The sequence below is a fragment of the Saimiri boliviensis genome, chromosome 2 (genome assembly GCF_048565385.1).
Source record: "Saimiri boliviensis isolate mSaiBol1 chromosome 2, mSaiBol1.pri, whole genome shotgun sequence".
NCBI classification, from domain to species: Eukaryota; Metazoa; Chordata; class Mammalia; order Primates; family Cebidae; genus Saimiri; species Saimiri boliviensis.
In genome coordinates this window covers 206,786,488-206,813,403 of record NC_133450.1, presented here as the reverse complement: position 1 = coordinate 206,813,403, position 26,916 = coordinate 206,786,488, and the positions used below count along the sequence as shown (strand labels likewise).

The 26,916-nt window shown below is 52.2% G+C and overlaps 1 protein-coding gene across 14 annotated transcripts in view; it reads right to left on the bottom strand.

Moving 5' to 3' along the window:
• ZNF618 (zinc finger protein 618) overlaps positions 1 to 26,916 on the bottom strand; it is a 173,914-nt gene that overhangs the window by 42,697 nt on the left and 104,301 nt on the right. For 10 of the 14 annotated variants that reach the window (XM_039474825.2, XM_039474814.2, XM_039474812.2 and 7 more), the window contains exons 3-6: positions 18,649 to 18,908; positions 8,498 to 8,593; positions 4,215 to 4,292; positions 3,662 to 3,700 (exon numbers count right to left, since the gene is read on the bottom strand). In XM_039474825.2, coding sequence (XP_039330759.1) covers positions 3,662 to 3,700; positions 4,215 to 4,292; positions 8,498 to 8,593; positions 18,649 to 18,908 — 473 coding nt within the window. The remainder of the gene's footprint in view (positions 1 to 3,661; positions 3,701 to 4,214; positions 4,293 to 8,497; positions 8,594 to 18,648; positions 18,909 to 26,916) is intronic. The other 4 variants (XM_039474816.2, XM_074395210.1, XM_039474819.2 and 1 more) reach the window with 1 other exon arrangement.

Here is a 26,916-nt window from a genome sequence, read left to right as displayed (position 1 = left end):
ACTAACTCCCAGCTAAGGCTGAGTCAGTGGCCCTTCTCTGTCTGAGTAAGCCGCACATCAGTTCTTGGCTGGGGTACCTGTCTCCTGGTCCCTCTCCTGCCCCTCAGAACCCAAATACAGGATCTGATGCAATCCTCTACCACCAGGTTACACCGCCAGCTAACTCCGTGGGAAGGTTTCTGGCCCTACCTTCTGAACTTGGGGCACAAACGGCGTTAGCCACCCCTCTCTCCCACCACCTTCACCTCTTCCATTGCAATGGTATTCTCTGAAAATGTCTTACAGATGCCAGAGCCTCACACACAAACTGGTCCCTGAGCAAGAAGCCACAGAAGCCTTGGAGACATTCTGAGGATGCTGGGTACCAAAACCATCCAAGAAAGAGGTGGCAGGGTATGGGGCAGGAGAGGCTGATCCTACTTCCTTGTTTTTCCCCCTAACTGGGGGAGCTGGGAAAGGGATGTAGATGAGCTGATTCCTGGGGCCTCCCCCAGGCTGGTGGTTCCAGGATTCTATGCCTGGCCCAGGCTTTAATCCTTTCATGCTGCCAGCAATCAACACAGACAACTTCCTCATCAGGTCCCGTCCAGATCATGGTCTTCAGTCTCCGCTTTGCAACCCTGCCTTCTGTGAAGGACTCCTGCTCAGGAACAGAGACAGAGAAGTCAAGGCCACCTGGGGTCTGGTTCCGGACTGGGCTTTGCCCTGACTTTCCTCTCCTAAGCTGACGAGTGCTGCCCGCCATCTGCTACCACCTGCCTGCTTGCTTGGCTTTACCCACATAGCCTCCTGGCCAGCTGGGCCTGACCCCTTGCTTCAAGACCACATCTATTACCTTCAATAAAACGCGAACCCCCACGTTTCTGCTGCTGAGAATACCCCCACCCTGCTCCCACACTGTGACATCTCTTTGATGTGGATGGGGAGCCTGTTCCCAGGTCTTCTGCAGCAGGAATTGATTAGGGCAAGAGGGTTTTTCTTAAAGAGGAGAACAGAATCATTTCTTTGTCAGTGAAGACACATTTTCAGAACCAGTCCATTTTCAGACATGAAAGCTCGGTGTCTTTCGGAATGCCGCTGTGGTTCTGTTCAGGGAGGCAGGCTCTGGAATCAGGCTGCCTAATCAAACCCAACTGTACCACTTACAAGTGCGACAGACCTCAGACACGCTGCCGAACCTCTGTACCTCCGTTTCCTCATCTGTAAAATGGGAATGAGAGGTTCTCCATTTCCCAGAATGAGAACAAAGAATAAAGGAACACAATACCTAATGTCCAATAAATACCTGCCAAATGTTACCTAATTCAGTCACAAGCATTAATGTGATGTAGCATGAGGGACTGATCTTTTATTCCTTAGTGGACAGATGGGTGAGTGAATATGTCTTTATGCTTCTATGTAAGACTGCACTATTTTCCTAGCAAATAAATGAAAAGTCCTAGAACTGTTAATAGAATGTGCAAGGCTCATTTCTAGGCCCACCTCCACTACTCACAAGCTGTAAGACTCCCTCTCGCTGGGACTTGGTGTCCTCATCTGCAAAAGGGGTGGGCAGGACTATTCTCAGCTGGGCCCTTGTGGCTCTGTGACTCCACGGCCAGGCCCCTGTAAAGCGGAGGCCAGGCGTTCCAAGCAGGCGCTGCCGGCCTGGATCAGGGCGGGGGCGCAGGACTGAGAATAAAATAGCTCTCGATGGCCGTGGGGAGGAAACTCCACAGGGAGGAAGGGAAAAGTGATGGAAAGTCTAAAAATACCCCCGGCTCCAGAGCCCTCAGCAACCAGCAAGCCCTCGGACAACGGAAGCCAGACGGAACACAGCAGATCACGGAGGGGCTGCCGGAGAGGCCAGGGGCCCAGAATAGCTAAGGAAGGAAAGATAAATAGGGAAGTTCTTTAAATGTGTGGCTGACCGCAGTCAGACCATGGGAGCCGGAAAAGAATGGAGCTATTGAGGGAGATGGGAGCCAAGGGGCGGGCTGGGGCTGGGGCAGGAAGGGCGGGGTTGGAGGGGGAGCGCTGGCTCCCACCTCCTCCCAGCTGGAGTCCTGTGGCAGGTGTCTAGCCGACCTGAGTCTCAGATTCCTGTCCAGAACATGCCGGCCTCTCCTTTGGCATAAGAATCCAAACGGAGTGGACGGGAAAGTGCCTCAGAAGAAATGCTGTCAGGACCCAGGCCAGTGAAAATCCTTTCTCAGCCAGCGGCACCCCTTCAAACTGCTCTGCTTTGGGGTTCTGTTGGGCGGGGGGTGGTGATGTTTATTTATTATGTTAAAAATCTTTTTTTATGACGGTGTGGTGTAACAAGCCCGTAGAATGGGGACTGGCACGCTACAGTCTGTGGGCCAAATCCTGCCCACCATCTGTTTTGGTAAGGAATTCATTTACATATTATCTCTGTTCCTGGCATGTTCCCACTACAAGGGCAGGGCTGAATACTTGTGACGGAGACGTCTGGCCTATAAAGTCTAAAATACTTACCATCTGGCTCTCTACAGAAAAATCTTGCTAACCCCTGGTATAGAAAAGTGTACACATCGTAAGTGTACAGCTTGTTCAATTTCCACAAACTGCTCACAGCAGTAACCCGCACCCAGCTCAGGAAACAGAACCCAGAAGCCCCCTCTCCAGGGGAGCCGCTCTTCTGACTTCTACCGGCAATAATTAGTTTTAGGGCTTTCGCCCTTTCTCTACGCAGAGTCTTCGAGGATGACCTCTGTTCGCGCCTGGCCTCTTTTGCTCACCATTTTGAGTCATCCACGTTGCTGTGTGTAGCTATAAATTGTTCATTCTCACTAACACACAGTAGTCCTTTCTGTTACTAGACTTACTTATCCATTCAATGAGCCCTGGGCATATGGGGATTTCTAGTTTGGAACTGTTAGGAACAGTGTGCTAAGAACATTCTAGTTTGCATCTTTCAGCAGATACGCACACATTTCTGTTGGCGACATACTGATAGGTGAACTGTGACTTCTGAAGCTTCGTATTATTGGGTGGTGATTCCATCCTAGCCTCCACCTCACTGGCTGCTCGCTTACCAGGCACTTGGGGTCTAGAACTGGAGGGAAGGTAAGCAGGGCCTGTGGGCAGCCATACTGTCACAGATGTTAAGGCCCTGGGCCACCCCAGGTGCTAGGATATGGCACCCCAGGGCAAGTCACCAATAAGCAATTAGTGCCCATGGCTATGGGGGCTCAAGAGAAAACGCTCCAAAGCAGCATGTCCCAAAAGTCAGCGACGGAGCCCCAGAGTCATGAGTCAGAGTCAAAAGAACATCAGGAACTGCGAACCCCGCGCTTCCAGGGGAGCTGCAGGGCCACATCTGCCAATGAGGGGCTGGAAATACCCACAAGAAAGAAACCTGCTCACCTCAATGAAACGCAAGGTCTCCCCAGGCTACTTGGCCGGGGAAATCGTCATGAACAGAACACCCACTAACCTTCCCAGAAGGAGCTGGCTGCGGAGCACACTTTGGGAATGGCCGCTCTGAGGCTCCGTGTTGCGGTTTTGTAAGGATGGTCTGGCCCCAAAGCTTGAACCCCAGAACTGTGTCTCTCAGAGGCCACCTGGAGCAGTTCTGGGGGAGAGAATGAGCATCTCCTCTGCCTCCCACCCCAAGCCCTTGCCCCTCAGCAGCCCACGAGGAGGAAAAGGTACTCACTGCTTTGGGAGGCTCCCTCCCCTGAGGTGGCTTCGGTGTCTGCAAAGAGAGAGAGAGAGGAATGGGGGTAAGCCTACCGGCCCAGTGATAGGGACAGTGCCAAGCGCAAAAGAACGTGGAAGCCACAGGGGAAGAGCTCACAGTCCTGCCCTGGGCCGCTGATGTCAGCCTCTCCTCCCTGCTTGCCAGGCTCCGGCAGGAACGGACGCCATCCCTCCTGTCCCCGATACCCACGCTTGTCATGAGGAACACACACACTGACCCTAGCACATGCCCTGTAGGGACCAAACCACTGACCCGAACAGTGATGAGGTATCCTGGGAGGCGTGAGGCCCGAGGGAAGCAGGTGTGTTCTTGGGAGTCCCCCTCCCACACCCGTGCTATCCGGCATCCGGAGGCCTCCCTTCTGCCTGGCACCCTGCCCTACTGATGAAAGCGGGAGGAGAATGGGAAAGGCTGGAGCTCTCAGGGCCTCTGGGGTCACCCACGAGGGGCCCAAGTGGGAAACAGACAGGCAGTGGGAGGTGCAGCCCTGCCCCAGCGATCCTCTCACCTCGGTGTGCCCGCACGTGGGTCTGGAAGCAGTTGTAATATTTGTACTTCTTGCCACAGATTCCACATTCGTAAGACCCTGGAAAACAGAAAAAGAAAAAACTTGTCACCCAACCTGTGTGACCGCAAGGTCCCAGGACCCACAGGTGATGCCTCCAAGTGTGGCTGACTCTGAGTCCCAGGGTGGAGGTGGTCCCTGGCAAGGAGGCAGCACCGAGCTAGAAGTCAGGAGGCCTGCGTCTAGACCCAGGTTTGCCTCCCATTCTCTGAGTGACCTTGGGCAAGGCACCTCTACCATCTCTGGGCCTCAGTTTCCAAATATGTAAAATGCAGCAGGTAACTTCTTTAGCTAACTCTCAGCCCTATACCTTGACGGGAGAAAGAAGATGAATGAAGAAGTGCTCTGAAAGGAATACATTGCATCCACGTAAGTAATCCAATAATCATTACTTAAATGTATTATAATTTCTAGTGACCCCTTTTCCTTGCTGGGATGGGACAGAGATTAAGACAGAGTGAAAGAGACACACCTGGGTCCCTGTCCCTGTGCTATCACTTACCAGCAGCATGACCTTGGTTTTTTGTTTTGTTTTGTTTTGTTTTGTTTGAGACAGAGTCTCACTCTGTCTCCCAGGCTAGAGTGCAGTGGTACAATCTTGACTCACTGCAACCTCTGTCTCCCAGGTTCAAGTGATTCTCCTGCCTCAGCCTCTTGAGTAGCTGGGATTATAGGTGCCAGCTACCATACCCAGCTAATATTTGTATTTTTAATAGAGACAGGGTTTCAGCAGGTTGACCAGGCTGGTCTCAAACTCCTGACCTCAGATGATCCGCCTGCCTCAGCCTCCCAAAGTGCTGGGATTACAGGCATGAGCCACCGCACCTGGCCTGGCCTTGGTAATTCCCTTAGATGCACTAAGCCTCAGTCTGCTGATCTGCAGAATGGGACCACATGCACCCACCGTGTAGGGGTGGCCCTACACTCCTTGTAGGAAGTGCCCAGCCCCACCACAGACATGCTTAGCAAGAAGAGGACCCCCCACACCTGCTGAAGAGTTGTCCTGTTCCCTCAGACACACAGAGACCAATGTGGTGTAAATGCCTGCCTCTAGCCCCTCCAGCTCCTTGCCAGGCCCTTCTCCCAAGAGCAGGGAGACTGAACTGGCCAAGCTCCTAGTGGGCACTACAGAGAGGTTAACGGAAGAACCTACCCATGCAGAGGCCAGGGCAAAGGCCCATGGTAGGAGGCCAAGAAAAGCCCCTCGGATCCAGCCTGGCAGGGGCTCCAGGGGCAGAGTCCCTACCTGCTCCCCATCAAAACCTGATGCCACCTGAGCCCAGGCCTTGCTCTTCCTAACAGAACAGCCAGGGAGCGTGGACAAATGCAGAGGCCTCAGCCCACTCCAGGCTTTGCAATCTAGAGTGGCTGGGGTCGGGGCCTGCCTATTATAAGGTCCCCAAGGAATTCTGGTACCCAGCATCTGGGGATGGGAGAGGCAGACCTGGGCTAAGAGTCTTCCCTCTGCCATATACTGGCTGGGCCTCAATTTCCTTGTGGGAAAAACGTGTATGATTCAAGAGTGTTGGTGTGAAGACCGAGTTTACATGAAGAGTGTTCCCAGCACAAGACCAGACCCTCCGTGAAGGTGGAGATCATTTAACTCCTACTCCCTTGGTCTTGCCTGGAAGCAGCGGCCCATTTCCTGGGTGGGGATCTGAGGCAGGAGGTAAAGCTAGAAGAAGAGCACCAATGTGGAGTCTGAAGCCTAGTTCAGCTCTGCTATCCCTTAGCTCAGGGGTCTCCAATATTTTGGCTTCCCTGGGTCACACTGGAAGAAGAATTGTCTTGGGCCACACATAAAATATGCTAACACTAATGATGGCTGATGAGCTAAAAAAAGAAAAAAAAACACAGACTCATAATGTTTTAAGAAAATTTACGATTTTGTGTTGGGCCGCATTCAAAGCCATCCTGGGCCACATGCGGTCGCGGGTCATGGGTTGGACAAGCTTGCCTTATCTGTTTCATCTCAGACACATCCTTTTACCTGTTCAAACCTCCATTTCCCCACCAGCAAAATCGGCCTCTGATTCCTGTATTTCATGACGGAGGTCCGTATCTGATAACCAGGTTCATCCTGTGAGTCAGCTGGCACACCGCAGGTGCTGAAGAACAGGAGCCGGGGCCACTGGTACTACTGTGGGTCACTCTAGGGGCCACTGTCATCCTAACACGAGCATGGGATTTAGCAGCCTGTTATTTAGTGGTCTGTATGTGGATTACCCTTGTCACACAGGGAAAAATACAATCACGTGGAGGGCAAAGATCAGATTGCATATTTCTTTGTATTTAGCCCTGTGATTGGCACACAGCAAGGGCTCCATAAATCCATGGTGTCTTGCTGTTGTACTCATCTGTCACTGAGTAATAATGCATCCAACTCTCTTCTACTGCCTCCACCCACTCTTCAGCAGTTTCTGCCAATTCCCCTTCAACCAGCAAAGAATTTACAGAGTGACTGCAATGTGCCGGCACTAAGGCCCCAGCAATGAGCAAGATGCGTTCCCCGTCCTCTGTGTAACGGGAAGTAGACAGGCCAGCTGGCATGGGGACAATGCAAGGTGATGGCGTTAGGGCAGCAAGTGTGGGGCCTGGGGGCACAGAGGCAGGACCCTGGCTCAGCCACAGTGGGGAGGCCCAAGTCAGTGGAGTGGACACTGTTTATAGCCAAGCCAAGTCCAGACTGGCAGGCCATGGGGGGTTCACCCCAAGCTGTAGGAGAGCTGAAGGCACATGCAGCCTTACCCGCAGGTGTCACCCCACAGAGGGAATCACGGGGGGCATGATGGCTCCTCAGCCTCTCCTCGGCTGGCTCCTGACCCCCGATGAGGGAGTGAAGCAGCATGTCTGACACAGGGAGTCTCTGGATTGAACACCATGTGCTGGCAGGAGGGACCCTGAGCTGCCCTCCTCATGCAGCCTAAAACCCAGGGCTCCACCTGCAATTCACCCAGCCTAAAACCCAGGGCCCCGCCTGCCCCCAACTCAGCCTAAGACCCAGGGCCCCACCTGCCCCCCACTCAGCCTAAGACCCAGGGCCCCACCTGCCCCCCACTCAGCCTAAAAACCAGGGCCCCGCCTGCCTCTCACTCAGCCTAAGACCCAGGACCCCCACCTGCCCCCAACTCAGCCTAAGACCCAGGGCTCCGCCTGCCCCCCACTCAGCCTAAGACCCAGGGCCCCGCCTGCCCCCCACTCAGCCTAAGACCCAGGGCCCCGCCTGCCCCCCACTCAGCCTAAGACCCAGGGCCCCGCCTGCCCCCCACTCAGCCTAAGACCCAGGGCCCCGCCTGCCCCCCACTCAGCCTAAGACCCAGGGCCCCGCCTGCCCCCCACTCAGCCTAAAACCCAGGGCTCCACCTGCCCCTCACTCAGCCTAAGACCCAGGGCCCCGCCTGCCCCCCATTCAGCCTGACTCTGGGCTTCAGGTTCCCCTATATGCAGATGGGACCAGAGAGGTGAGTGGTGAGAGGTGGGGCATGGGAAGAGTTCACCAGAGTGGCAGCCCACAGTGCAGCGATACCAGCAAATCTGGGTTCAAACCCCGGCTCACCACATCCCAGCAGAGGGAGCCCTGGACAAGTCATGGAATGACCTGCACCTCGGGTTTCCTCTCTGTAACACTGGCCACCCTTCAGCGGGACGGGCTATGAAGGATCACACAGTGGGTCCCTAGCACAGGGCCTGGTCCACAGCCGGCACTCGATACACGACAGCTGCTGTTACTTGCAGTGTTTGCCAAAGTTTATTCTTTGGAACCCAACTTCCTGAATGCACCCCAGGAAAAAGAGGACCATGGCTAAACGAGCATGAGGGAGACCTCGTGGCGTGGCCATCCTGGGGAGGCCAGGGCACAGGAGTAGATGCAGGCTCTGAGAAGTCCTGCAGTGAAAGGTCAGCAGCTGGTTTAACCCGGGGTCTCCCAAACACATTTGGCTTGGAACCCTTTTGTCCCCTTGGCCTGTTTCAGAGTTGCAGCCCGCAGGAAGCGCTGCCAAAATGCACTGGACATTCTAGGCATCCAGATTTCCACATGCTCTACCTTCCCTTCAGCACTCCAGTCCTTCTGGGATCCCAGGACACGGGATGAGGAGGGCGACTCCTCTTGACCCTAAGATGCTAGCAGGGCCTGCTTTCTCGGGTCTGTCGCTGATGGCTGTGTCCAGCTGTGCCCCCACCCATGCTGGCCCCGGACCAGGCACTACCCCTCGGCCATCACGTACCAGATGCATATCTCAATGCTTGGTCAAAAATCCAGGTCCCTGAATACCGGCTTCGCACAGATCCACCGTGGGGGCTGCCTTCGGGCGCTTTTCCATCTGAATTACGTAAGAAATCAGAAAGAGCCCTTAAAGTTGGAGAATGCCTGGGAGGTTAGGGAAGGGGCGAAGTTGGTTGGGGAGGGGCTCTGAGTCTAGCGTTGGCCAGTTAGCTGCTCTTTGAGGGCCTCAGTCTCCCCAGCTGCCTTCTGAGAAGCGTGGACAAGATCATACTGTCTACCTCTTCATTAAAAACCTTCTGCTGTCCACGGGGCAACCATGTGCTCCCCAGGGAGGCTGAGGGACCGCAGGATGCAGCAGCCACGGGCCAACAGCTCCCTGAAGTTTTGTGTTTTCTCTGTATTCTGATTCATCATATGATCAGAACATACAATTTCTACCCAAAAACCATCCGGCAAAACGACCCTCCAAGGAGATGGGCCCCACGGGTGCAGTGCCCATGTGTCCCCCTGGCCTTTGACCACCGCAGACCCAGACTGATGCTGTGGGGCGAGGAGGGTCTTCTTGGGGACTCAGCTCAGACGGTCCCCAGCCCCAATGCCTGACTCCCTGCCCAGCACGTTTCCTCTTCTGCTCATCCCAGCCACTTCTTTCCTCTAGGAACCATGGCTGTCACCATCACCGCCTGTCTGGGTTCACTTCACCCGCAATGTTTCCACACAGACTGACCTCTGCTCTGCTGCACGGGTGAGGAAGCAGGAGCTAGGACAGATGTGTGCAGCATCGAGCACAGTTCACGCAGCCAGCTGGTGGGCTCCGGGTCCTGGCTCAGGGGCTTCTCACACCAGCTCCATTCATCCTCACAATTCCAGCAGGTAAAGGTGATTACTATCCCCATTTTTCAGAAGAGGAAAGTGAGGACCAGAGGGGCAATGCATAGCACCAGAGGTCAGTCAGATCTGATTTGCTCCCAAGCCATGCAGCTAGCCTCTTGGAAAGCACCATGAAGAAATGGGGCTTGTGAACTGCGTGCAGTGAATCCTAGCATTTTGGGAGGCCAAGGTAGGCAGATCATCTGAGTTCATGAGTTCAAGACCAGCCTGGGCAATACAGCAAGACCCTCACCTCTACAGAAAACACAAAAAACACAGGTGTGGTATCCTCCTGTAGTCCTAGCTACTTGGGAGGCTGAGGTGAGAAGATCACTTGAGCCCCGGAGGTGGAGGCTACAGTGAGCTGTGATCACACCACTGTACTCTAGCCTGGGCAACAGAGTAAAATCCTATCTCAAATAAGAGCGAAAAAGGAAGGAAGGAAAGGAGGGAGGGAGGGACGGAGGGAGGGAACGTTTACTGATGACCAAGCACACCAGGTCTCATTTCGACCCACCACTTTCCCAGAAGTCCTCATGAGGCTGGCAATGCCACATCCATTGCAAGGATGAGCATAAGGCTACAGCAGCTCAGCTAGTGGCTGGCAAGGAACTGGGCTTAAAGTAGGCTTTGGGGATCCAGAACCATGCCACTGCCACCATGCCAGGTCACCTGCTGGATGCCAAGTGAGTTGTGTGTTCCTTTCAGTCATGGCACTTTCCTTAAATGCCATAGAGCGGCAGAGCCCCCTACTATGTCTGATGCTGCCACAGGACTCCCAAGAGTCCTTTATTGAGAGCCCTGGGACTGCTGCCAGGGATGGCTGGCAGGGCTCACCAGCGCACAGGAGGCAGGAGCAGACTTTTCCTCTCCCCATTCCTGCTGGCACAAGTGATGCAGCAGGAATCCGCAGGCGCCATCCCATCAAATCTGAGTTCACAGCTCCCACTGAGCACTTTCCCTAAACACCTGGCTTAGCTCCCTCCCAGAGCATCTGACGGACCAGGTAAGGCCAGGGGAGTCTAGCTCCTGACATCACAGAGGGAGACGCTGGGAATGCCTAGGAAAGGATGTAGGCTTCTGAGAAAGAATGTGGGGTAGCCACCCTTTGCCAGGTCCAGAGAAGCTCAGATGCCTTTCAGGATTCACAAAATGCAACAAGATAAAAAGCCAAAGCAGGTGAAGGAGAGGAGAAAACACCAGGGTAGGGACAGAAGGCTGTTTCCTTACAACGGGCAGTCCATACTTAGTTTGGAGCATCTGGGGCGCTGCTGTTCAGAGAACAAATGCTCAGGAGTGCCCAGCCCTCTCCGTTCAAACATGCAACAGGAGCTGGGTCCAGGGCTTGCAAAATGACAGGGATCTGAACGGGGAAGTCATGGACAAGTAGGTTTCCTGGGGATCTGGGGCTTGGCCCCAGACCAAATGTCCTCTGGAGCAGGGACTTCTGAGTGAGGCACAAATCTCCTGGGAGTGTGCGGCAGCTGCCCAGGGGGGAAGCAGGTCCACACAGCCTTAAGAGAATCATCAGCTTCTAAATGTGTTCTTTCCGCAAATCAGTGTGCCCGAGAACCTGGCAGGTGGGAGGCCCAACTTGCTGGTTCTTCCCACTCTCACCTTCACCCTTCTGCCACGTTACAAACAAAAGACGATCCTTTCACCCACCGCTAATCCTACCACAGTGCCTGAGTGCCCCAACAGATGAAAACCTCGGGGCTCCAAGCAAAGAGGTGACCCTACCACACCGGTGCCAGGCTCAGAAAGTGAGTGGATCTAACGACCGGGAACGACTCCTTTTTCGAATCAGGGGATTTCTACTTCTTTGCTCTCAACAAAACTGAAGGAGGATCTAATGGAGCTGTCAGGCAAGAGACCATTAAAAATATTGTCTGATGATAGACCCCCGTGTGATTTCTGGCATACAACTTGGAAGGAAGTCAAAGAATTGAGTGACACTGTAAAACAAAACTCTCTCCATTGCCAGCTCCTTATTTATGTGACTGAGAGCTTTCGAAGCACTTAGACCTACAAAAACCAAAAGATAGGAATTAAATTAAAGCTGCATCTTGTCTCCTTCTAGCAATAAGAAATATTAATTCACAGATACAGGAGCCAATTGAGAAAGAAATGAAGCCCTATCCATTTCATTAAGAGATGCGTTTTCAATAATTTTTTACTTTTACATTTACTATTTACCTAAATTTGGTTTTGATGAACTGTATGCTAATAACAACTCAATCTGGAAAAAAAATGTTGGAGAATGTAGAGCTTTATGATCCCAGGAAATTTTTTTTTTAGAAATTTCAATTTCAATTTATGTACATCTTGTTACGGCAGATGAGTATGAAACAGTGATCAATAAAAGACTTTCAAGCATAAAAACATATATTTTACATTAGGATAAAATCCTGTGGGGGCAGTGGACTGGAAATACGAGCTCAAGGAGAAAAAAGAAAGATGTAAAATTTCTGACTGTTAAAGATAGGCTTGTTTATATGTTTCTGAAGTGATGATGGCGGATATCAAATAGTGGTGGTGTTTGGATTCCCTTGGATACATTTTGAAAATTGGTTCACAGTTTTATTTCCAAAATGCCACCTTTTTTTTTTTTTTTTTTTAAACACAGTATCACAATATCCTGGAAATTATATCCTTTGCAATGATTTAAACTTTGGATAAAAATGTTAGATGTCAACTTAAACATGTGAAAAAGAAGATACAGTTTTCAAAATTCTTTTAGGAGGTACTGAGCAAAAACAAGCGTTTGAAATCCGTGGCCTTTTAGGTTCCTGTCACTCTAGAGGTAATCAGTGTCCTAGAGATATCAGCGTCCTGAGGTTTCAGCTAATGGCAGCGGTACTGGTTTTACGTTTTTTTGCCCCCTGTTAAAAACACTTGCATGCCTATTACTTCCCTCTGCCCCTAACAATTCTACTGGAAAGAGGTGCAGGCTTTATTCTACCTACTGATCATTCAAGACACGGTGGCTTAGAGAAGTTAAGGGGCTTATCCAAGGCCCCACAGTAGGGTAAACCCGGCGCTCTAACAGGGACTCTCCAGCCCTTTAGACCACAGGAGGAAGCGTCAGTAGCAGAGACAGGACGCGCCTGGGAGAGCCGCCAGAACGCCTCCTTTCCGAGTGGCTGCAGCAGAGAGCTGAGAGTTGGTTCTGGCAGGCTCTCGTGTGAGGCCCTGCCAACAACCTATTGAAACAGGAAACTAACTATCAGCTGGCAGATGAATCAGGACCTGGCACCTACGCTGCCTGGGTCTGTCACAGGCTAAAACCCACGTGGCTGTGTCTGAATGTCTGTCAAGCTCCTCTGCTGCTTCTTCCAGCGCCACAACCTAGCTGCTGCCTCCTGGCTGGAGCTCCTTCCTCCTCCTTTCCAGGCCCCCCAGGCTGCCCTGTGTGTGTGAAGACACCTCTGTACCTTGGTCCTGAAAGCTTGCTGCCTAGAAACATCCTTGCAGGATCCAGTCTCCCATCTGTCTGATCCTTGACTCTCCCTCCTGCACTTTGTCCAGTGATCCTCCCTGATCACCTATGTCAGGACCAGGAACTCACTCCCTCACAGGCGCACGTCCAATAGTTCCCATGATCACACAAAGTCCTTCCTTTCACTGAGCTGAAATCCCCTCCTGGAGACTTCTTCGTATTGGCTGGGACACCCCGGAATGCGTCTGCTCCATATGCCCCTTGCAACATGCTGTAAGTTGTGAATATTTAGATTCCATCATCCTCCCCCTCATGCCTCCACTAATCCCAGTCTCCTCCTAACCCAGGACAAACAACCCTTAGCTCCTCTATGGAGCTCTTCTCCGCACCGAGCCGACTCTCTGGGGAAGGACCCAGTGGGTCCCCGTCCCTCATCTGAAGAGAATCAAGTCTGGGTCACGCGTTCTCTCCACGGTCTCCTGCACTGCCACTGGGGAAGCTCAGTAAGTCCCGGGTCTCCGGCCCCTACAGCTCTCCCTGGGCTGCCTTTTTAGTAACCACTTCAGGATTAAGGACCACAGCCTGGAGAGGAGCACCCACTGCTTGACAGTACACCAGATCGCCACGATGGGAGGCGGGCATCCTCCTCTCTTAGAGCCAGGAAATGGTCTGTGGGCTGGATGCCCTGATTCTTGTAAACACAACTTGCCTTATCTTCATCGAGAACAAGAATGGCAAGCAGCTTTCCACTTCTAATTTTTCAGTTCTAGCTGACTGTCAGAGACCTCTTGCTGTACTGTTGAGAGGGATTCTGAGGCGCATTGTTGGACAATGTGCGGTCACCAATTTGCAGTGTCTGCTACAAACATGGGATTGAGCAGGAACAATGGCAGTGCCTTGTGTTTACTATTCCTTCCAGAGGACCCCTGCAACCTCAGGTGTGGCTCTGCCCTTCCTTCTTGGGGCTGCCGTACAGAGCTGTTCACGCAGCCTGTCAGGTGGGTGCAAGCATCTGTTAACTTCCTTTCTTTCACTTCCGGTTTTATCCAACAAAGTTATCAAGTTTAGTATCATCTCTGCTGTTCTTGCTATAAAAGGAAGCTCTTGGTCTTGTCCCCAAACCCCACACCAGCTCCAACGGCGGTGACGTTCTTTCTTACGGTGAGAGACACCCTTCTCTGCACAGGGAACCCTCTGGGTAGCAGAGAAGCAGCAGCAACCACTGCGAACTTGGCAGCCAGCCTCCTGGGCACTGATGCCCCTCCTGACTCCAACAGGAGAAGCTGCCAAATGCCATCTGCGTGCCCATGACCCAGGCTCCTCCACAGGAAGTGCCTTGGATAATGTTTGTGTCACTGGGAACATTGTTTGTCTGATGGCTATTAAAGGGCCAGTGTGGACTTGGGGAGGCTCCCTCATGGCGCAGCACTGGGTAACTGAACAGGAACGCTATTCTACTCCGCAACAGAGCCCGTCTCTGAGCCCGGAGCAAGGCTGGCTGAGCAAAGCACTCAGGAGGCCCTGGGCACCACAGCACCCAGCACTCCCCTGCCAAGTGCCCCAGGAACATGTTAACTCTCCCATGCCCGGTGACCAGCACAATGAATGCACTCTGAGGCAGCAGCTCACTTAAAGGCACAGCTCTAACCAGCATCCCACCCAGCCAGGTCCCTGGGTCAGCTTTCCCTCCTTGATATACTTTCAGAAGCAGGGAGGAGGCAGGGGTTTGGAGGTGGAGTGGGCCCGTCATGTCATGAAAGAAAATGTTACCAACTTGCTGGGTGACCCCGGTAACTCTCATCCTTTCCCTAGGCCTTTGTCTGCCCCTCTATAAAATAAGGAGGTCAGAGGTATCGAACTGACAGCATGCCTAGCTCCACTGCCCACCTCTATCATCCAGGGCAGACATCAACAATTAATCATGGCACCCTTTAGAATCTGCAACAGAGAACTCCTTACAGCCAATAGCAACTGCCTGGACTTGACCCACGAGTTAAAATATACTTGCCCTCTGGAGATGAGAGGAGTTCAAAAGGTTCAACTCTAACACTGATTTTGTTTTTAAATGCCTTTCTTTCCTGGTGATGAGGCCAAGCCAGCCTCCTCTGAGCCTGGGCCTTGGAAGAAATCCCCCATCCCCAGGCAAGAGAGCCTGCCTTCAAACATGCAAGATGAGCCGCCATGACAGCAGGGAGCACTCTGCCCCCGCTTCTGTAGGGCTCCACGGTGGCAGCTCCACACATCACTTGTCACTGGGGCTTCTAAACCTTTTTCACAAGGGTCTGCCCAAAGCAGAGTACTGAAAAGTTTCACAAGATACTGAACGTCCCTGAATTGCAGGGAAGCAGTACTAGAAGGAACACCAAAGTCCAGACAGGCTTCCCAGCCCAGTTCTCAGATGAGAAAACCGAAGGCCACTTGGAACCCGTGTCGTCTAACACCCTCTCCTGTGCCAACTTTCTTCTCCAGCCCATCATTTCAATATATCACACTGGTTTACTTCTCAGATGGGAAAAAGCAGAAATGATAACTATTCCTTTCTCTTGAAGAGGCACTGTACACTATTAATATTAGTACTACTAAGAGTAATAGCTAATTGTTTACTACATACGATGTTGAGCACTCTGCATTCATTATCTCATTGACTATCCAGATAGCCTGATGATTTTGTAATTAATTGTAAGAGCAGAGACAGACAGGGTCCAAGGTGGCACACCTATTAAGTCACAGAGCCTGGATTCGCTCCCAGACCAAGGATCCCAGCTCATTCTCCTCAGGCAACACCGTTTCCTTCCACTGCCACCTTGCATGGCCACACCCATAAGGTGGCCAGGACAGGGACCATGCCTCATTTAACACAGGAGGACACTAAGGCACAGTGAGGCCAAGGACCCTGCTGCCGAGCAGCAGCTGAGCTGGAAACCAGCACTGGTGGCTGGCCTGAGGCTCACAGGCCCTGGGGCTCTCACTGTGCAAGCAGCTGGCCTAAGGAAGATTCCCAGCATTTCACTGGCCTAGCTGCCTAAGGCTTTTCCCACTGAATCCAGACCACTGGCTCTATCCCAGGATTCAGATCCAACCACCCTTCACCGGGCATCTCCTGGTGAAGGGCAGAAACAGCTACTGGGTCTAATGAGTCTTAACACACACATACCACAGAGAGCAAGGGCAGGTCTTCTCCATTAACTAACAATTCCACCAGTGATTAAGATAGTCCCTGGCCTCGGGGAGTGAACACTGGTGGAAAAGCGTCGGTGCAGGCCCCTGAAAAGACTCCCTCACTCATTCAATACTCTCCTAAGTCACTCCCACTCCTCCAAACATTCCCGGTTCACCCCTATTCCATCACTTGGGAGGACGGCATTTCCCAACCTCTTTGAGGTTGGGTGGGGCCGTGTGACTAGTCCCGGCCAAGGACCGTGAAAAGAATTAACACCTCTCTCTCTGGCTGCAGCAGTTAATTGCCAGCGTTAAGTCCCTTCACAGCGTGCTTTCCCTCTGTCACTTGGCTGGCAGCATTGTACATGACAGCTTTTAATCTGGATCCAGAGGGGAGCAGAGCTCCCTCTTGACTCCCAATGGACATGTAGTGTGAACAAGAAATAAACTGCTGTGGTTTTGAGCCACCAAGATATCTTGTACCTTTCAGGATCTTTTGTTACTGCAGCATAACCTGGCCCCACCCTGAGAGCTGCAGCACCAAGGTCAACATCACCACTCCCAGAAACCAGTACTTTGTTTCGTATTGTGTAGTGCAGGCAGGGAGCATGGAGACATAAATCTGGCAGGTCCCGGAGCCCCAATCTCTAGGGGTTTCCACTTTCATGGAAGAGGTATGCACAGACAGGTCCCCTCTAATCTAAAAAGAAAGTAGAAAGTCCACCAACTGAGAAGCAGGGTAGAAATAGCCCACTCTCACCTTAAGAGATCAAGAAAGTCTTCCAGGCCAGGCACGGTGGCTCACACCTGTATTGCCAGCACTTTGGGAGGCTGAGGCAGGCGGATCATCTGAGGTCAGGCATTCGAGACCTGCCTGGCCAACGTGGTGAAACCCCATCTCTACTAAAAATACAAAAATTAGCTAGGTGTGGTGGTGGGTGCCTGTAATCCCAGCTATTTGGGAGACTGAGGCAGGAGAGTTGCTTGAACACAGGAGGCGGACGTTGCAGTGAGCTGAGATCGCACTACTGTACTCCAGCCTGGGCAACAGAGAGAGACTCTGTCTCCAAAAAAAAAAAAAAAGAAAGAAAGAAAGAAAGAAAGAAAGTCTTTGGAGAGGAGGCAGCAGTGGAATTGGCCTTGAAAGATTGGTTGGATTTGGGCAAGTGGAAATGGGGGAAGGCATTCCTGGGAGAGGCAACAGCATACACAAACTATAGGAAGAGCAGACTGTATGGGAAGACCTGACGCAAGAAATGGGGCTGGAAGGTTCAGGTTATGGAGCCTCTTAATGCTCTGGCCTCAACTCTGGAGACAGTAAGGGAGTCCCAGGGTTATAAGCAGGGGAGCAACATGGTTGGTGTTGTGTTTTGGCTAAGGCCTCCTGGCAGCCGGGCAGAGGGCAGGTAAGATGCAAAAGCATGGCTGTGAGCAGGATGCTGCCATGACCCGGGGGGGCTGAGATGGTCACAAGCAGCAGGGAACAGCTGGGAAAGGGCATTTGGGGATGATTCTCAGCAGTTGGGAAGAAAAGGCAACAGGGTTTGAGTCTAAACTTGCAGAAACGAGGCCGTGTGTGCTGCATACAGGATGCGCGCCAGGAAGATGCAGGTGAGCCAGAGCTGGACCAGGAAGGCAGCAGAGGCCGGGGCGGCAGCAGCACTTCTAAGAACACACTGAATCTTGGAAACGTGGAGGAGAGTGTGGAAGAAAGAAAAAGTCTGGGGCCAGGTCATTTCCTGGTCTCCATGCCAGGAACGAGGACTTTAGGTTGCAAACGTGTGCCCACAGGGACTCTGACCCACGGATACGTTTTGTCTGGCAGATTTCAAAAGGTCAGTTGGTTGCCAACATTGAAAGCCAAAAGAATTCTCATCAAAATGTTCATTTCTGGCATGTAGATTTGTCCAGCGACGTGACAACGCTGAGCTGCGTCCCCACCCAGCAACAGCGCAGCAGCTGAGCAGCGGCCGCCCTCCACACGCGCGGCGTGCGTTCTCTAACTGGACATGTCCCCACCACCTGTCCTGTTGGCTCATCTCTATTTATGCTAGATACACATATTTGTTGGGCCTTGTGGGCATCTGAGTCTATGAACCTGGCGTCAGTGCAGAGAGCCCCTGCGGGGTATCCCCTAGCTCATGCTGGAGACTGGAGCAGAGAAATCGTTGCTAAGATGTGTTTCCACAGAGCTGCTCTGGGCCTGGCCCAGGCCAGAAGAGGCAGGGGAGGCGCCATCTGTCACTGATCCAATCCTGATGGGGTATCTGCTCTGAGCAGCACCGGCGCTGAGCTCTCCCTCCCGCCAGCGGGGAGAAAAGCAGAGAGGCATTTGGGATATGGAGCAATAAGGGCTGTGCGGGACTCCCTGGGGCTATGGGAGCCCTAAGACAGACACGGGGAGTCACTGGGCCCCCAGAAGGTTCCAGGCTTTGACTTAAACAGGGCACTGATGGATGGGTAAGGTCCTGCTGTCCAGCAGGAAAAAAAGGGCTCTCCAGCCAGAAACTACACAAGCAAAGACAAGTCTAAGAAGCTGAGCGCTCTCCCTGAAGGCAGAGGGAAGCCAGCAGAGGTTCTCTCAGCCAGGGAAGGGGCAGAGGCGCCAGGTCCCTTCTCTCCAGGACTCCGACCCCGTGTTCCCACCCCGGTCTCCGCCCTGACCACAGAGGCTGGGCACTCACCAAGGGTCTGCTGGTTGCGGACACCACCGATCACCACGCAGATCTCGGCGGGCACGTCGCTGGTCCCGTCCTTGCCGACCGCCTTCTTCTCCTCCTTGGCCTCGCCCTGCCAGATCACCTCCTGGATGTAGTCGTCCGGCAGCTCCGTCTTCACCTTCACCTCCGTCATCGTTCCCTGCTCGGCACTGAGCGAGGCCTCGGCTGGCGCTGGCTCTGGGCCCTCCACCTTGGTGCTCTTCTGGCTGCGCTTCAAGCGCTCCCTGGGAAAGAAAAGAGTCCGTTCAATATCTTCTTCCTCCAGACCTACACAGGAGCCCATCAGCCCATGGCACCACAGGAACATGCAAGGCTGTGTGCATAATGAATGCTAGCCCTCCACCCTGACCCCCTTAGCCTTCCACAAGACCCCCGAGGCTACCCTTGAGGGTCATCCAGGAAACCCTAAGGCTTTAAGGAACACAGTTTGAACACCACCGAGCAAGAAAGACTCCAGCTCTGCCCATTTTACAGTTGGGGAAGCTGAGGTCTCAAGAGGTCTAGATGTGCCCGGCTGGCTTGCTTGCCACTGATTTGTTTGCACTTATACCTGGAGTTACAAGTGACCTAAAAGGGCACCTCCAGCTGGTTAAAATCAGTTCTTCTTAGACTTCAGTGTATATACAGATCAGCTGGGGATCTTGACAAAATGCAGATTCTGGCTCAGCTGTTCTGGAGTGGGGCCTGAGATTCTGCGTTTCTTTTCCTTTTTAGAGACAGGTCTCACTATGTTGTGCAGGCAGAACATGAACAAGCTCCTGGACTCAAGCGACCCTCCCACCTCGGCCTCCTGAGTGGCTGGGACTTCAGGCACTGTACCACCACGCCTCGCCCAGAGATTCTGCATTTCTTTTTTTTTTTTTTTTTTTTTTTTTTTTTTTTTTTTTGAGATGGAGTTTCACTGTCGCCCGGGCTGGAGTGTAGGGGCTCAATCTTGGCTCACTGCAACCTCCGCCTCCTGGATTCAAGAGGTTCTCCTGCCTCAGCCTCCCGAGTTGCTGGGACTACAGGCACCCGCCACCACACCCAGCTAATTTTTTGTATTTTTAGTGGAAACGAGGTTTCACTGTGTTAGCCAGGATGGTCCCAATCTCCTGACCTCATGATCTGCCCACCTTGGCCTCCCAAAGTGCTGGAATTATAGGTGTGAGCCACCACCAGGGCAAAATTCTGTATTTTTAACAAGCTTCCAGGTATGGCCAGGGCTGCTGGGCTTCAAGGTAGGCTTTGGGCGGTAAGGGTTTCAGTGCTTTGATGGGCATGGTACCCAGTGCTGTTCCCTTCATTCCTAGGCAAGTAGGCTTGGGATCTTGTCCAGGCTCTTCCCTGCTCATGTTTTACAAATGGGAAACTCCAATTCAAAAAGACACTGGGTTGAGAGGTCACAGAGCCAACACTGTGGCAGGGAGGGGACTCTTCAAACACTGGAAAACATCCTCAATGATGTTTTCATGTCGGTTCTGAAGCGGGCAGGGCATGGGTCACTGAAGGCCTTCATGAGGGGGACAGTAAGGCTTAAAGCAGAGCTGTGACTTGCTCAGGCCAGACACAAAATTGGGGACAGGCCAAGGCAGGAAGCCAGGTCCCTGCCATCTACTCCTGAAGCACCCTCCTTTCAACACAGCAGTCCATGATATCATCCAAAGGGTCCCACAGCCTTCTGACAAGGGAAGCATCCCCATGACTGCTCTCTGTGCGGTGGGGAAGCCGAGGCGTGCACATACTGGGCAATCAAGTCATGTTCCAGGCCCAGAGACACTGCCCTGGCCATGCCTGCCTCTCTTCTGCTCCACAGGAAAGTGTGGTCTGTGAATTTCAAGGCCCAGACTCCAGGGACACCCAGGCCAGGAAAGCCAGCATTCCAACTGCAGCATAGCAGAGGCACTGGGCTGGGACTCAGGGACTCAGGGACCCAGGCTCTGGTCCTCGATTTATGGGGGGCTTGCTGCGTGGCCTTGGGCAAGACGCTTCTCCTCTTTGGGTTTCAGCAGCCCCCATTATAATTGGAGCATGGGTTTCATCACATCTGTTGTCCTTCCCAGCTTCAGCTTTCCCCCAGGGTGGAGAAAGGCTGGGAAACTGAGCAAAGAGAGAGACAGAGACGGAAGGCCCCGGCTAATGAGGGAGACCATGAGGAGGTGCTGTGGACTGAACTGCGTGCCCCCAATTCATATGGTGAAGCCCTAACCCCCAGTGTGAATGGATCTGGAGATAGGGACTTGGGGAGGTTAAGTGTCGCTAAATGAGGTCACACGAGAGGGGCCTTCATGAGGTGACTGGTGGCTTTGTAGGAAGAGATTGCTCTCTCTCCGACGTGAGAATACAGGGAGTGGGTGACCCTCTGCAGCCAGGAAGCAGCCTTCTCCAGAACCCAACTGTGCTGGCAAGCGAATCACAACCTCCGGCCTCCAGAACGGTGAGAAAATGCACTTCTGTCGTTTAATGAGGCCTACGGCAGTAGGCGTGACAACCCACCGCGTTCCGTTAACAGCAGCCCAAGAAAACTCATACAGGAGGCCAGGACTCAGATGGAACGTGAGTGCAAGGGCACGCTGGGCAAACCAGTCAGGAGCAAGGGCTAGCGTGCCAACCACTTCTTCGCTGTGGGCCTCGAGCCAGCCACCTAACCTCTGAGCCTTGGTTTCCCCAACTGCAAAATGTAGCTAACAGGGTTGTCATGCAGATTTTAAACAACTAACACATGGAAAGTACTCAGCACAGCGCCTGGCCTGGCAGGGCTCTCAAGACACGGTTACCATTACCGTTGTTAATAATGACACACGGTTAGAGCTTCACTGGCACCCAGTGACGCCTCCCCATCATGCATCTGCCCCATCAGAGGCACCAGACACACTGTCTGAGCTTTGGCCCTTCTCCACGGTCAGGGAGTGTAAAACTGCATGATTCCATCGCCTCAGAATGCATTGCCTTCATTTATTTAAGAAACGCACTTAAGTGCCCAGCACTGTTCTAACACACTAATTCCTTTCTTCCTTAGCAGTGACTCTAGGAAGAAAATCTTGGTATTCTCTCCACTTTACAGTCCAGGAACTGTGGCACTGAAAGGTGAGATAATATACCCAAAGTCACATGGATCGTACGAGGCCTGGACTGGGAGAGAAAGTCGCAGAGGACAGCCTCCTCGCCCACAGCTGAGGCCACCCCACGTCACCCATCCTTGACCTTCAGCAACCAGAACAGAGTCAAAACCAAGGTGCTCGTGGGTGAGCAGGAGAACAGGAGGTTCCCTGGCTTTGTGGGCTGATGCCACCTCTGTGGGGGACAACATCATGACCTAGAGTCCCCCTGATCTTCCAGAGGGGAGCACAGCCCCGCCTAGCTGCAGGACACCGCAGGGCAAAAAAAATCTCAAGTTCTGTGAGGCCTAAGATATAACTGGGACCGGCAGGTCCAGCAAGTCACAAGGGGACAGCTGTGGCTTTAGAGAGGGAGGTGACTCCTGCTGCTGGCCAACAAGAAAGGGAGATGCCCTGGAGTTGGTGAGCTCTCCCACATGAGAAGCACTGGAGCAGAAGGGCCAAGTACCAGGTTTGGAAGTTGGATCATCCTAGAGCCAAACTTCAAAACTGTCAGTTGCAGGCTCCTACCTAAGTGATTTGACTCCTCCAAGCCTCAGTCTTCACATCCATACAATGAGGATAAACATGGTTCCTACCCCACAGTGCTGTGATGCAAAATAAGGTAATGTCTACATAGGACCTAGAACAGTAGCTACCGGTAGAGACGTTCTACTGTATCTACCTACTGTCCTTTTTATGGAGGGCCGGGAAGGGGCATGTGCAGAGGATGTAAGGGAAGAATCTTAAGCGACATAGACTTTAGCGCATGGGCTGTGAAGTTTGGGCTGTGGAGTTGGACCAACAATGGTTTGAATGCCGGCTCTACCACTGTCCCGTAATGGGATGCAGGCGGTGAGGGAGTGAGGACTTTGCCTAGTGCTGCAGAGGTGGTCATGCCGATGAAGCTGATAGTGAACGATGTGTATCCACATTTAAGCTGGGGGGTCAGGAAGGCAGCTGACGTTCCCGTTTCCTAGCTAAGACCACATGGGTGCTAATGGTCAGAGTCCTGAGACTCACTGGGCAAAGAGATGGGAGGGAAGGAAACAGAAGGGGCCCCCCGCCAGAACTCCCGTACCCCGGCTTTCTTCACAGCCAGTGTTCTGAAGCTCAGCCTGGGGCCTCGAGAGCACTTGACCATGCCATCTGAAAAGATTCAGGCTCCCTTCCTGCTCCCAAGGTCCACATCAGCACCATGGCATCCTGGCAGGGGCAGGGAGGAGCTGTTGGAGTCAGGCAGGCTGGATGGAACTCTCATCTGCCCACCCACACACCCTGCAGCCTTGGGCAAGAGAATCCCTTCTCTGAGCCTCTGTTTCCTTGTCTATTAAAGGAGGACCAAGACTCTTGCCAGCTGCGAGGGTGGGCACAGAGTAGATTTCCGTGAACGGCAGCTGCCCTGATAATGACGACATTGGTTCATCCTTGCCTCTGGGAAGCCTTCCTGGCTTGCCTGAGGTGGAGTGAGACTCCCTCTCTGAATGCCACGCCTTCCTCGCACAGGTGAGGTTACTCTGACAGCCATCCTCCCACTGTGTCCTAACGAACTCATCTTGGCTCACTTGTGCCCTTCCCGACAATCCAGTCTTGCTTCTAGCTCATTGCCTTTTTTTATTTCCTTTGCAGCCCTGTTATCTGAAAATGCACTGTACACTGGCTCACCAGACTGTACCTGCCGTAAGAGCAGGTGGGGCCCTCGGGAGTATCACGTGCCTCTGATTCCTGGCATCCAGGAGGCCTATAGTAGGTGCTCCATAAATTTGCTGAATGACCAAAAGGATACCTGCCTTCCAGTACGCGGGCCCTGGGACGTATGCCTCCTAAGACTCCCTGGGGCCCGCTGGAACAGCGGAGTAGATCCTTCGGATGGGTTTCCAGAATGGATGGTTACCCATTTGCAACAGGGCCAGGCATGAATGTATCACAGGAGAGGCCCTCTCCAGAGGCACAGGGCGTGCAGCAGAGTCGGAACTAGAACTTGCATCTCCAGACTCCCCAACCTTTGTTCTATCCACTGAACTCCCAGCCTCAGGTCACCTGGAGCTCCTAACACCTGAAGCTGAGAGTCGGGCACGGGGGGATATCTTCCTCCCGTGAAAAGCTGCCTCTCCCTAGTTCCTGCACCCACATCTCCCACCCCAAACACATCAGAGGTCACACTGGCAAATACAGCTGCAGCTGCCTGAGCAGCCAGACTCCCGACTTAGCTCACAGAACATGAGGACCAGTGAGCCACCCTCTGTTGCCCAGGGGCACAGCAGCACATAAACATCCCCTCCCTTAAGTGTGACACCCCCGAGTCCTTGCTGCAACGAGAGCATGGGCAACTTCTTTCTCTTCCCCCCGGCTTCTAGGCTTTAGATTTACATGGCCAAATGATGCTTTTCTCGAATGCTTTGCATTTAATTAGGTGTCCTAATAACAATGGAATCACAGAAGTACTTATATCACTTTGAATTAGTGGCCTGGCACCTTCTAACTTCTTTAAAAAAATTTTTTTTCATATATCATTTTTTAAAATAGAGCTCATTATTTTAATTATATCCATTTAAATGTACGGTGGAGCCCTTGGATATTCTCAGCACGAATCATTAGGTATATTAGTGAAAAAGCACTCGGAATCTATCTACATGCTGACACTCCATAATCTATTCTATTTGTGTCGCTGTAAAATAGATTTATATATAGATAACTACAAAATAGTTGCTCAAGATATGCTATGAATTTTATATTTAACCCAAGACACACTTCAACATAAAATCCAAAGTCAAGCATTAAAAGGGTATTTTTCAGTAAGTACATGCATTCCGTGGTCACTGGTTACTAATAGGGCAGATCCACGAAGAGAGAAGCAGACCAAGTGGATTCCCATCCAAGAAGCTGCCTAAGAGTCCTGGCCTTTCTCTAAGGCAATGGTTCTCAAAGTATGTTCCTTGAAGGTCTAGGGGTTCCAGAGCAATGGCTCTTAGATGCACCCATGAGGCTGGAATGGGGAAGGCAGTGTTGAGCAGGGCTCGAAGACTCCTATTACCCTCCATCTTCAATATGCACAGCTTTGCTTTTTGCCTGATGTGTACAGATTTAGGCTTCTTTCTCTCTGCGGTGGGGTGAGCGGTAGCCCCCTAAAAGATACATCTACATCCTAACCTCCTGAATCTGTGAATGTGACCTTATTTGAAAAAAGCCTCTTTGCAGATGGAATTAAGTTGAAGATCTTGAGATTAGGCTCATCCTTGGATTATCTGAGTGGCCCCTAAGTACAGTAACAAATGTCCTTATAAGACAAAGGGAGACTTGAGACAGACAGAAGGGAAGTTACAGAGGAGAGAAGGCAATGTGCCCAGAGAGGCAGCACTGGAACGATGTGGCCACAAGTCAAAGAATCCTGATGGCCACCAGAAGCGTGCAGTGACAAAAATCAGATTTTCCCCTGGGGCTTCCAGAGGGAATATGACTCTTCCAACACCCTGATTCAGACTTCTGACCCCAAGGACTATATAAACTTCTGTTGTCATGAAGCAACAGAAGTGAAAGCAGCCATAGGAAACCAATACATTATGCAACATGACATTTGAAGAAACAGCTCCAAAGCAGTGACGTTTGTAAATTACTATCTTTCACCACCCCTGCTTTTCTTCCACTTTGTTCCTGCTCATCCCTGCTACTGCGTCTGGCTCGGCCCATGTGCCTGCAGACTCTGCCTGGGGAAGTTTCAAAAACAAGTCTCCCTGTCTCTCTGGGTCTCACCTGACAGCTCTTCAAAGAGCTCATGCCCAACTCATCACGCCTGGCATTCACAAGTCCCGTGGCCAGATGAGGAAACCAAAGCATAGAACCGGGCCCGGGTCTGTTTTATTCACGTCTGTATCCCCAGCCCTAGCACAATGCCTGGCCCACAGAAAGAACTCAGTGCACACAGATGAAGGAAAGGCATGGCCAAGGTCACACAACTTTTAGTGGTGAGCTTAGTCTGAAAACTTTCTGGCTCCTGTCCTAGTACTGTTGCCACTAAAGCTTGCAGCCTAAGACAATGCAACCAAGTAAGTTACCAGTGGATCTGAGGCCCAAAGAGATGCCATTTCAGGCATGTCAGAGGACAGTCTGTGCTGATGTTAGGTGCCTGGGAGTGTGGCAGCCTTGTTTCCGGGCACAATTTCCACATTGTTCTGCCAATAATGCTGATGCTTAAAAGTTCTACCAAGTCACAGAAGATGTGAGTAGTGCTCAGCATCCTGGCCTTCAGTCCTACTTCTGCTGTTGATTCCGTAGGCTGGCTGCCCACCCCAAGACTCAGTTCTTCCATCTGCACAATGAGTGAGCAGGAATCAGAGACATCCAAGGCCCTTACAGAGGCCAGACGTTTACCCAGCAAGGCGTGTGTGTCTCCTCACACAGCGGGGAGGAAGGCGCGCATCGGCGTCCCAAGATTCAGCCTGGGGACCCCTGCTCTTCCTCCAAAGGGTGCCATTTACTCTCATACCTCACCTGCCTTAACAATGTTAAGGGTGGAGAAAAAGCCTCTAATCACAGTGTGTAAATAGTGGCTTGGTTAACTCCCTCTAGACTAAAACTCCACTCCTTAGGAAAGAAGGTTAACTGCTCTCCAGCTGAGCTTAAATACACTCTCCATGCATGGGATGTTAAATGCATCATCAACGCACCTCCAGACATGACTCTGCCCACTGGCCAAGTCCTCCAACTCTACCCATTTCCCAACACTGACTCTGTGAGTGCAAATGATTCTTATCTCTTTGCCAGTATCAGCAGGCCATGCCCTTGGTAATCCCTGTTAAGTCCAATAGGCTGTTCCCTCCACTACTCCACCACAGCGTCTCTTTTCAAGGCTGCCAGTGGCTGCCACGCTGTTCAATCCAGTGGTTCCCCTCTCAGTCCCTGTTGGACTCTGCCTCTAGTAGCAGCCTCTAGCACGGTCCCCCTCTCCTCCATCCAGCTGGTTGCTCGCTTGGCTCTGTGCCCGCCTGGTAGACCTCCGGCCTTCTAGACATTCTGTCTCTTGTGCCGAATTCTCTTCATCATTCCAGCTCTTACAAGTTGATATCCCCCAAAGAACAGTTCTAGAACCTCTTGTATTTTTTTAAATTATACTTTAAGTTCTGGGGTACATGTGCAGAATGTGCAGGTTTGTTACTTA